The following is a 10,928-nucleotide window of genomic DNA, read 5'->3' as shown; positions in this document are numbered from 1 at the left end:
GCTACCAGGAATCCTACAGCTCCCTCCCCGCCACTCCACAGCAGTGTCTTCTATTTGTGAGCTGGGCTCTGCTGGGTCTTAGAGGCCACTGGCAGCTTTGAAGCCCATTTCTTGGGGGGGAGGAAATTCTGAGCATAATACTAATTTCTGTGCAAATTCTACTTTGCGCAATGGTGCAGAATTTCCCCAAGAGTAATTATATAGGATACATTCAACCAGCAGAGCTGTTCAAGTGTCTAACAACTGTAGTATCTGTAATATTACTGGTATAAAGAAGTATAACATTTGCAAGTTCCATTCAATATCCCCAAATATACCCAATTTATAAATGTCAATCCATACCCTCCTTTCTTATTACCCACTGTATAAATGCAGACCATCCAAATGCTGTGAATGTACCAAACTTTTTATTATTTCAAACAAACTTCTGTACAAAATAATCCCGTCACACCAGGCAAAGAAATGCATGGACATTTGCAAACAGCACATGACAACTTTAAGAATGCTTTCAGGTTTACATTTTTATTACACAGCTCTCCTCTTTCGGCAAGTATTAACTTTAGGAAATTTAGCGAATAAAGAATCTACCAGATCCACTACGAATCTGTAGTCCATTTAGCTGACAATGGTGAAAGTACTTCTTTACATTTGGTAAATATCCCTATATTAAACGGTTTCTGATGACATTTGAGTACTCAGCAGCAGCTGTATAGTAGAGTCAGAAGCATTATTATCTGTACTACATTAGCTTCTAGAGGCCCCAATCAGAATTGAGGCCTCAGAATAATAAGTGCTGTGTAAATATAAAACAGAAGGCAATCCCTACCCCAAGAGCTTACAAACTAAATACTACCTAAGAACTGACATTGATAAGTAGCTTTGTAGCAGTGCAGTACAGTTTCTAGCGTGCAGCGTTATACCTCCAAAACATGAAAGGGCCACATTTTCTGAAGTGCATTCATGAAAACTCCAGTGACTGCACAAAAACTCCAATATGTATACGGATACACAAATCAGGGTTTATGCATATGCCTTAGAGTTTACATGCAAACGTGTAAGCCAAGCATGCAAAATTTAGTGCATGTTTTTGAAAACGTGATCCTCTCTCCTAGAAAATTCACAGCTGCTGCAGGTCACTCAGACACTCAAAAGAGCACTTTGCTGGTTTTGGCAAAAGACTTCGACTGCAGAAACTAAGAACAAATGCAACTCAGTGAGGAACTCAACTTCTTGAAAGTGTAAGTCACATTTGAAAACAATGGCTAAGTAAGCAACTGAAACTTCTCAGTTTTCACATGGTATTGGCTGATAAAAAGTACTAAAGGAGTTTAATTTTAAGGAAGTTTACAAATAGCCCAACTCCCAAACACCGTCAAACCCTCTTTATATCACTCCTGCTCTAATGAGGCCAGGTTTACACTAGAAACTTTTGCTGGTATAATAATGTCAGTTAGGGGTGAGGTAAACATTGTCTTTACAATGTTTTTGTATCAGCAGAAGGCTCTAGTACAGACAGTTATACCAGCAAAAAGCCTTTTTGCCCATTTAAGGTATGTCTACACTACAATAAGAGACCTGCGGCTGGCCCATGTTGTGGGGATTGGGGCTTTAAAATTGCAGTGTAGATGTTCAGGCTTGGGTTAGAACCAGTAGCGTAGCTGGGGGGGAAGGGGCGGGGGGGCTCCCCCACTGAGCACAAGTGGTGCCTTGTCAATTTCCTGGCGCCTTTGTACTCACCCAGCTTAAAAAAGCTGTGGTGCTTTTATTTTACTCACCCGGCGGCGCTCCAGGTCTTCGGTGGTGGGACCTTCACTCGCTCCACAGGTCTTTGGCAGTGGGTCCTTCAGTGCCGCCGAAGACCCCCGGAGCAAGTTAAGGGCCCACCGCCGAAGATCTGGAGCGCTGCCAGGTGAGTAAAAGCGCTGCAGTGGGTGGCGCTTTTTTTTTGGTATCGCTCCCCGTTCCCTCCACCTGCCTACACCACTGGTTAGAACCCAGGGTTTGGGACCCCGCAAGGGGGAAGGGTCCTGGGCCCCAACCCAAGACCCAACATCTACACTGCTATTTTATAGCCTGCAGCCCATGTCCTTTGAGACCGTGTCAGTTGACCTGGGCCAGCTGCAGGTGTTTCATTTCAGTGTAGACAGACCCTTAGATTTCATTTGGGGAACTGGCATAAGCTTTCTAATGTACACAAGGCTTTAGTACTTCCTCATTATTCTCCAAGCTTCAGGCATTAGGCCTAAGAGTATTTTTCTTATTTAGTAATACAAGCTTGTCTGAATCTCAGGATAGTCTTGAACTGCATTTTATAAGTAAATACATTAAACCTGAAACAGGATATTAATTTCTCAACTGTGGAACGGCAAGGGTTACATAATAAACCGAAGAGACACAATGTCGTCTTTGGCAAGAGAATGTGTTGGCTGTTATTAGCCAAGCAAGAATGAGCAGTAGGTGGTCACTTTTCCTTCTGCCTAATACAAAACATGTTGTGTCTCATGCAATGGTGCTGAACATTCAAATGACCTTCATTCCATAAAAATTCAATGGAGATCTTTATGTAAAACTAAATTTCCAACAGCACACTAAAGAAATGAGACAATTTCACTTTTAATTCACATTCAATTTCTCCTGCAAGATTTCACCCCAAGGGTTTAGTCTTTTTGACCTCCATTTTGTCCTTACTACTGCTTACTTCTGTGAAAGAGGCGGCTTTTTTGGATTAAACAAACAGACAACAACAGACGGTTATAGATGTAGCTGAAGTAAAATGTAAAAAGATAAGGCCAACATGTAAATAGAGATTGTGCTATATAAAGTCAGTCATGTTATGACTAAAGATTCATAGATTTCAGTGATGTGAAGAACATACACACAAGTATTAACACCAATCTGTATTAAATTATGTAAACATACACATCTTCTGTGATCAATACATAGATCCACTTGTCTCAGAAGGGACTACTGAAGCATAGCTCGAATTTGCTTGGAAGTAGATTCATCATTCAGGTGTTTTGTAGTGAACCTAGGAATTATAAATACAAAGTGAAAGCGTAATATACAAATAATGAACATGAATTAGGACATCCTCAAAGCTTTGTTAGCTGTTCTGTAAATTAATTTGAAGTTTTACAAAATGTAGTAGGTTTATGTATATTAAACATGGTTTCCTCACTTTCCCTATGGAAAACAAAGCTACTGCTGGGAACATAACTCTAAAATTGAAGGTGTAATTGTATGGTTTGATATTAACACTTTCATAGAAGACAGTCAGTGGTTCCATTATCATTCATCCATTTCATCTCATTTACAAATCTCAAAACAATTTCATTAATTTTGCTAAGAATAATCAAAATATAATATATTCGGCTCTTTTGGAGTCTTCATTTACACGTGTGCCAAATGCAGCACGCGAGCTGATTTTCAGTGGCACTCGCACTGCCCGGGTCCTGGCCACCAGTTCGGGGGGCTCTGCATTTTAATTTTAAATGAAGCTTCTTAAACATTTTTAAAACCTTGTTTACTTTACATACAACAATAGTTTAGTTATATATTATAAACTTATAGAAAGAGACCTTCTAAAAATGTTAAAATGTATTACTGGCACGTGAAACCTTAAATTAGAGTGAATAAATGAAGACTCGGCACACCACTTCTGAAAGGTTGCCGACCCCTGGTTTAGTACATCTACTTACCTTAGATATGTGCATGCCTCCCTGCCCCCTTAACATATAGCCTGAGCACCTCACACCATACTCTTTTCTCTACTCCCATACATACCTGAGAGCATTCAGAAGGCCTTCCACGGTATCAGGAGGCTGTTCCTTTAAAACTTTTATGTACCCCTTCATCTAGAAACAGAAGCATAGGACTATTGAACAATATAGAATTTGCAGTATATGAAAACAGATAAAAACCTAACCAATACAGGTCAGCTTTATTTCCAAATGTCTCATACAGCCAGTGAGCATGAACAGTAAAATGTCATTATATTAACTAATGGGCAAGAGTGGCGCCAAAACTTCCAAGAGATTGCTGGCTTGGAGAGAAGAGGAGAGGAGAATTGTCTTCTGCAGAAAACTGACCCTTCATTTGAATAGACCAGTCTGAAATACTGGAAGTATTCATACTAGGACTTGCACTTGGAGAGACCACTTGTGCTGAGAGGAGAAGTCCCTGCTCAAGCGATCTGCCCACGCGTTCCGGGCACGCGGCAGATGGAAGGCCTGTAGGCAGATGTTGTGGGCTATACAAAAGTCCCACAGCCTGAGGGCTTCGCGGCAGAGGGCAGAAGGATTGGGCCCCACCTTGCCTGTTGATGTAGAACATCGAGGCCGTGTTGTCTGTGAGGACCCTGACCACCTGGCCCTCTGGGTGCGAGTGGAAGGCCATGCACACCAGCCGTACTGCCCTGAGCTCCTTGACGTTTATGTGGAAGGTCAGATCCTGTGCTGACCATAGACCTTGGGTCTGAACGTTCCCCACATGGACCCCCCCATTCCAGGTCTGATGCATCGGACACCAGTTCCAGCGATGGGGTCCTGCCTCTGAACCGGAACCGTTGGAGCATATTTTTCAGGGACGACCACCACCGTAGGGAGGTGATCACTGGCTCGGGCACCGTGAGGACTTTGTCCATCCTGTCCCTGGCCTGGAAGAACTCCGAGGCCAACCAGAGCTGGAGGGGCCTCATCCTGAGTCTGGTGTGACGAACCACATACGTTCACGCCGACATGTGACAAGAGCTGGAGGCACGGTCTGGCTGTTGTCATCAGAAACCTTGTGACCATGTCGATGAGCCCCTTCAGGGTCTCAAACCTGTCCAGTGGGAGAGAGGCTCTGGCCGACGAGGCATCCAGGACTGCCCCGATAAAACCTATGCGTTGTATTGGGACTAATGTGGACTTGGTGTTGTTTACCAACAGGCCCAAAGTGGTGCATGTGGACAGAGGGAGCACCACGTGATCCCGCACCTGCGGCCGGGAGCTGCCCTTGACCAACTAGCCATCCAGATAGGGGAAGATCTGGACCCCCTGGTGCCTGAGGTAGGCCACCACTACCGACATACATTTTATAAATACCCTGGGGGCAATGGACAGGCCAAAGGGGAGAACCGTAAACTGGTAGTGTTCCCGCCCCACCATGAAATGGCGGAAGCATCTGTGCCCCTTGAATATGTGAATGTGGAAGTACACGTCCTGCAGATCGAGGGTGGCATACCAGTCCCCGGGATCCAGGGAGGGAATCATGGAGGCCAGGGAGACCATGCGGAACTTGAGGTTCACCACATACTGGGTTCAGGCCTCGCTGGTCCAAGGTGGGCCTGAGCCCCCCTTCAGCCTTTGGGATAAGGAAATAGCGGGAGTAGTACCCCTTGCCTTTGAACTTTCCCAGTACTGCTTCCCAGGAACCGCCCACCTCCTGCTCAAGCAAAGCCTCATGCGAGGGTTCCCCCAGGAGGGAGGGGGAAAGGGGGGGGTTGGCGGGGAGGAAGTAAACTGGAGGGTGTAGCCCTAGTAGATGGTGTTGAGGACCCATCGGTCTGAGGTCAGCCGCGACCACTCCAGGAGAAAAACACACAACCGATTGGAGAAGGGAAGCTTTATTGAGGGTGGATCCCTGATGAGAACTGGCAGGGCGCCCCCGGGTGTCCCGTCAAAACCACCTTTTCCCTGCTTGCTTGCCCTTGGAGGACCCAGGATGGGGGGCAGGCCGAGACTGCCTCTGTGGGTGCCTCTTATAGTCCTGTGACTTCTTATAAGCGGTCTCGTATTTTGATGGGTGGCCTGAGCGGGAGTCTGCTGCGGCTTGAACTTAGGTTTAGCTGGAGCCGGAACATAGAGACCCAGAGTCTGGAGAATTGTGCGGGAGTCTTGCCGGCCATGCAGCTTTGTATCCGTTTGTTCCGCAAATGGAGCTTTGCCATCAAATGGGGGGGTCCTGCAGGGAGGTCTGCGCCTCGCTGGAGAGCCCAGAGAGCAGGAGCCATCACGCCCTTCTCACGGACACCACAGAGATCATGGACCACGTGGCCATGCCCACTGCATCCGAAGCTGCCTGCAGGGTTGCCCTGGCAGCCGCTGTGCCCTCCTCCACCAGCGCTTTGAACTCCTTCCTGTCGCGCTCCTGGAGGGAGTCCTCGAACTTGGGCAGGGAGCCCCACAGATTGAACTCATACTGGCCCAGGAGAGCCTGGTGGTTCGCCACCCATAACTGGAAACTTAAGGACAAATGCATTTTCCTTCCAAATGAGTCCAGCCTCCTTGAATCTTTATTTTTTGGGGTAGTGGCTGGTTGGCCCTGCTGTTCCCTGTGGCTGACCGATTCGACCACCAGGGAGTTAGGAACAGGGTGGGTGTATAAGTATTAATGCCTCTTGGTGGGTACAAAATACTTGTATTCTGCTCTCTTAGAAATGGGGGCCAATGAGGCCGGGGTTTGCCACAGGGCATTTGAAATTTTTGCCACCCCTTTGTGGAGAGGCAAGGCCACCCTGCCCGGTGTCGAGGAGGACAGTACATTAAACAGGGAGTCCGAGGGCTCCTCCATCTCCTCTGGTTGGAGGTTGAGGCTTGATGCCACCCTTCTTAAGAGTTCCTGGTGGACCCTAAAGTCCTTCTGCGGGACGGAGGGAGGAGGGATTGTAATCGCCTCATCCGGGGAGGATAAGGAGGCTGGCGCAATACTGTGTGTGTCCACTGGAGGGTCCACCACCTGGTCGGTCTCTGGGCACGGTGCCGAGGATGTACGTCCCACTTATTCCTTCCTCGGAGGTCTGGTGAGGGAGGCCAATGGTCCTTCTGAGGCTCTGGCCACCGAGCAAGCCCACTGAGGGCTGCATCAGGGGCCACGGTGCCCACTGGTACCATTGGACCAGCCACGGGGCCCGGTGCCACTGCACCTACTGTGGCACCGGCGGAGCTGGCTGTTCGGCATGGCTAGCCTGGCCCATCAATGGATGACTATGAAGGGAGGCTGGGCTGACATATGACCTGCCGCTGTCCCTGGGCCGAGAGGAGCAGCGGTGCTGGGAGCGATGCCGACCACGGGACCGCAGTCCTGACGTGGAGGACTGGTACCATTGATAACAGCTGCTCCATGATCGGCTCCGGCGGGTGGACCTGTGATGGTGAGACACCGGCGATCAACGCCCGGGGCTGTGGATGCGGTGCCGTGGCGGGGTCCTGGAGCGGGAACGACATCGACATTCGTGCCGTGACCAGCTGCAATAGCCCCTTCGAGACTAGGACCTTTGGCGTCATCTCCCTCGGTCCTGTCGGTTCGCTCCTCGAGGCGGAGCGGTGCCGAGAGTCTCAGTCAGATGGAACCCAAAACAGACAGCCTGGTGGGCGTTGAGGGTGATCAACGTGGACTTTGCTTTGAACCATCGCTGGGCAAATGGCGTCGGGAACGTTCCCTTGATCAAGACCATTACCGAGCTGGGGGCGACTGCGGAGATCCCAGCGGCGGCTTGCCTCTGGAGCGCGGGGCTGACATCGGCAGTATTGGCATGGACACAACATCCCGGGCCACCTGCAGGGCCTCCGGTGTGGAAAGCATCCAGGACATCCAGGGAGGCCTGCTCCGAATGGGCTGGGCTACTCCACTCTACTTGAGTCTGAGGCCTAGAGGCCAGTGGGGAACGAGGACTGTGGACGAGGAGCGGTGCCGACTAGTTGACGGCACCGAAGGGTTGCCACACATCCACACCGCGGTGCCGACACAGAGCTGCGCGCTGGAGGCGGGGTCAGCGCCGATTCCATCAGAGTAGCCCGGAACCTAATGTCCCTTTCTCTCTTGGTCCGAGGCTTAAACGACTTGCAAATCTTGCAGCGATCACGGAGATGGGTTTCCCCCAAACAGCGTAAACAGTCCACGTGCTGATCACACACTGGCATAGATCGCCAACAAGCATCACACAACTTAAAACCCAGGGCACGGGACATGCCCCGGCCCGGGCGCTCTAGCTAAACTAATTAGACTAACTACAGGTACCATACACTGAACGAACAAGCAGTTTTGGGGATGAGCGCCCCTTATACTGTGCCATGGAAGCACCACTCCAGGGGTCACTGGGGCGCTTCCCTAGGGGTACTGCTAGGGGAAAAAACTTCTGGCACCGGTGCATGTGGTGAGCATGCACAGCTATTGTGGAATACACATGAGCAATCACTTGAAGAACTTTTTTTCTTTTGTCACTTGCAGTTTAGTTTTGTTGAAGGTTAGCTGTTTGATTGTAGATTTAAGTTTGTCAAAAGCACCTTGGGTAAATAGGTAGGCACTTTTTCCTGTATGTATGCAAGACATTAAAGGTTGATTTCACTTCATGACTATGTTCACCAAAACTTAAGCTAAAACCTCTCAGTCAGCATTAAACAGATAAACTTTAGGCTTTGTTTGGGTCTCAGCCAAAATAGTAACTACACAAAATAGCTGGTTATTTAGATTAGAAACATGTCCAAAAAGTGAGAGTTTTAGAACTGACAAATTACAAGGTTAGTTTATCCCAGAATGTCGACACTGCAATTTTACAGTAATAGAACAGCTAGTAAAGCAACAGAACTGGCTTCATACAAGACAAATGAGCACCAATGTCTGATACAAGATTCAAAAACAATTGAAAATGATTTGTATAAAAGCCTAAACTTCTGTGGAAGAAATCTATAGAAAAATATTTTGCAAATGTACAGAGCATTAAAAAAATCTTCCTTGTAAATTATGCTTACGTCAATCTTTGATGTCTTAGAAAAAGCTCCCACAGGATGAACGTGATCATAGAGAATAATAACGCCCACCATTACTCTCATGCAGAACATAAGAGTGTTTTCACTGGTGAACCGACTTCTGTATTCTCTGGAAAATAAATAAAATAAAAAAATTCTTGACTGATTCTGCATAGCACAATTTTATTCTTTCATGTGTTTCACATGAGAACTTTATTCTCAAACTAGAGTATTAGTGCACTGAAATCCCAAATCTGATAGAATAGCATTAAAAGTGTAAATCAATAAGCTTTTAAGGAAACCAACACCAGTAATGATCCTTGAATCAACTTGGCAGTTGAGAGAGAGAGAGAGAGAGAGAGAGAGAGAGAGAGAAAAAAGTCAGAAAGCAACTGATGGTACGGTAAAATCGTCCACTACCTCTTTAAAGATTATATTATCGCCTCTATCAAAGCATGAATTTTAGACATTTACTGGAGGTCTCCACATATGTGGAAGGTTATAAAGGTAGACAATGCTCATTATTCACTATTAGAACACCAAAACAATAGGAACTCACAGTAAGGCTACTTCTGTTTAAATAGGAGTAGTGAACAGGTAACATTCCTACCAAGATTTTATTTGCCTTTTAAATGGTAGCCTCAGTATGTGGCTGGCAAAGTTAAACAGTCACTACAACAGTTACTCCTTGAAATTATCATCAGGGAGGTGAAAAATGAATTGAGCAGAAAAGAGGCCTGAGACTAGTCTGTGTTATATTTCTCAACTACCTTCCTACATCAGAGGTTCAGATTAACTCCTTTATTGTTTTAATGGACGACTTTTCTGCTGATTTCTTAAATGAAAGTCAGCAATAGGAGAATGGTGAACCTTGTTAATTTCCAAAAATTAGAAGCTGTACTTTACACTTCCTTTACTTTGAATTCCTGAACTCTATTTTCTCTTGTTTAAATAATGTAGTAACAATAATAGCATATAATCAAACAGGCTATGAGCACTTATATCTGGAAATGTCTGATAACTATTCAGTTGTCTCCTTTATGATTTAAAAAACAATGTTAAAATTATGCTTTTTACAAAGCTTTTAGGTGGTATTTTCAAAAGCAATCAGCATTTGCCTAACTCTGCTTCATATAAGTTTTACCATTGACTTCACTGGAAGCAGACAGGACAAGGCTGTGCAATTCTGAAAAATGTCCCATTCCTTATTTTATTGTCTTTAAAAAAAACAGTTGTACCAGGATGGCACTACAATCTCTTGCAAACAGTAACTAGTCAATCTAGGGATAGGCATATTATCAGTGAAAACATCTGCTCCTGACCCCGAGTGGCCAGCAAACACAAACCAAACACCCCTTTAAGCTTATCAACTGGAATTCCATTACACGTATTAGCCACTCTAACTGAATGATTTTAATTCCTTAAATTTTCCTTAATTATGCTAACTTTTTGTAAGTGCATGGGCCTACATTTTGAAAGGCGACTGATTAAGGTGTCAAGATGGGTACAAAAAATTTGATGCACTCAAAATAAAGAAGCGGATGCTTAACACTTATGTAAATCAGCTTCCTATCAGATGTCAAGATGGACAACCAAAAATTGAATCACCCAAAATAAGTCACTTTTCATTGCTCTCTTCTGAACGAAGAACAAGTTTAACTGTAATTTCTAGAGCATCTTTTTTAGAAAAAACATCCAATCTTGATTTAAAAATTGTCAGTGATGGAGAATCCACCACAACCCTTAGCTAAGATTAAGGGTCACTAATATATGAAATATGGAGCAGAGGGAGGATGAATTTAAAAAGGTCACCAGATTTTTTTCACCATCAGTAAGAATAAAATATTGTATCTTACATTTTATCATATTTAAGGCTTTGTTAATTCAATTCCTAGGACGATGATAATTTTTATTATGTCATAGCTCCTGGAATGTTAGGGTAAATGAGAGTTCACTGGAGATGTACTACTACTACCTTCTTTGACCTTCAATATCTCCTCCCCTCCTCCCACCATCTGTTTAGAAGCATCATGCTAGGACATTTTAGAACTGGTAGATAAACTGCAGCAGAAGCCATAACAGTAAGTAAAATTAAGGGATTCCTTTCATAAAGATGGATTGTACAAAATAACTAAAACTAGACTACAATTAAAAAAAGCCAAAAAACAAACAGTGGCTTCCTCATTACACAATCTTTAGCTT

General features: G+C 45.4%; 1 protein-coding gene across 33 annotated transcripts in view; it reads right to left on the bottom strand.

The window, feature by feature from the left end:
* Positions 1–388: 388 nt before the first annotated feature.
* CYRIA (CYFIP related Rac1 interactor A) overlaps positions 389–10,928 on the bottom strand; it is a 73,126-nt gene continuing 62,586 nt past the window's right edge. For 19 of the 33 annotated variants that reach the window (XM_005293083.4, XM_005293087.5, XM_065587658.1 and 16 more), the window contains 3 exons: positions 8,730–8,856; positions 3,784–3,854; positions 389–3,028 (listed from right to left, as the gene is read on the bottom strand). In XM_005293083.4, the coding sequence (XP_005293140.1) occupies positions 2,965–3,028; positions 3,784–3,854; positions 8,730–8,856 (262 nt within the window). In that variant the 3' untranslated portion in view covers positions 389–2,964. Of the gene's footprint in view, positions 3,029–3,783; positions 3,875–8,729; positions 8,857–10,928 lie in introns of all 33 variants that reach the window. The other 14 variants (XR_010599402.1, XR_010599400.1, XR_010599410.1 and 11 more) reach the window with 3 other exon arrangements.

This window comes from Chrysemys picta, chromosome 3 (assembly GCF_011386835.1).
Source record: "Chrysemys picta bellii isolate R12L10 chromosome 3, ASM1138683v2, whole genome shotgun sequence".
NCBI classification, from domain to species: domain Eukaryota; kingdom Metazoa; phylum Chordata; order Testudines; family Emydidae; genus Chrysemys; species Chrysemys picta.
This window is presented reverse-complemented; position numbering and strand designations above follow the sequence as displayed.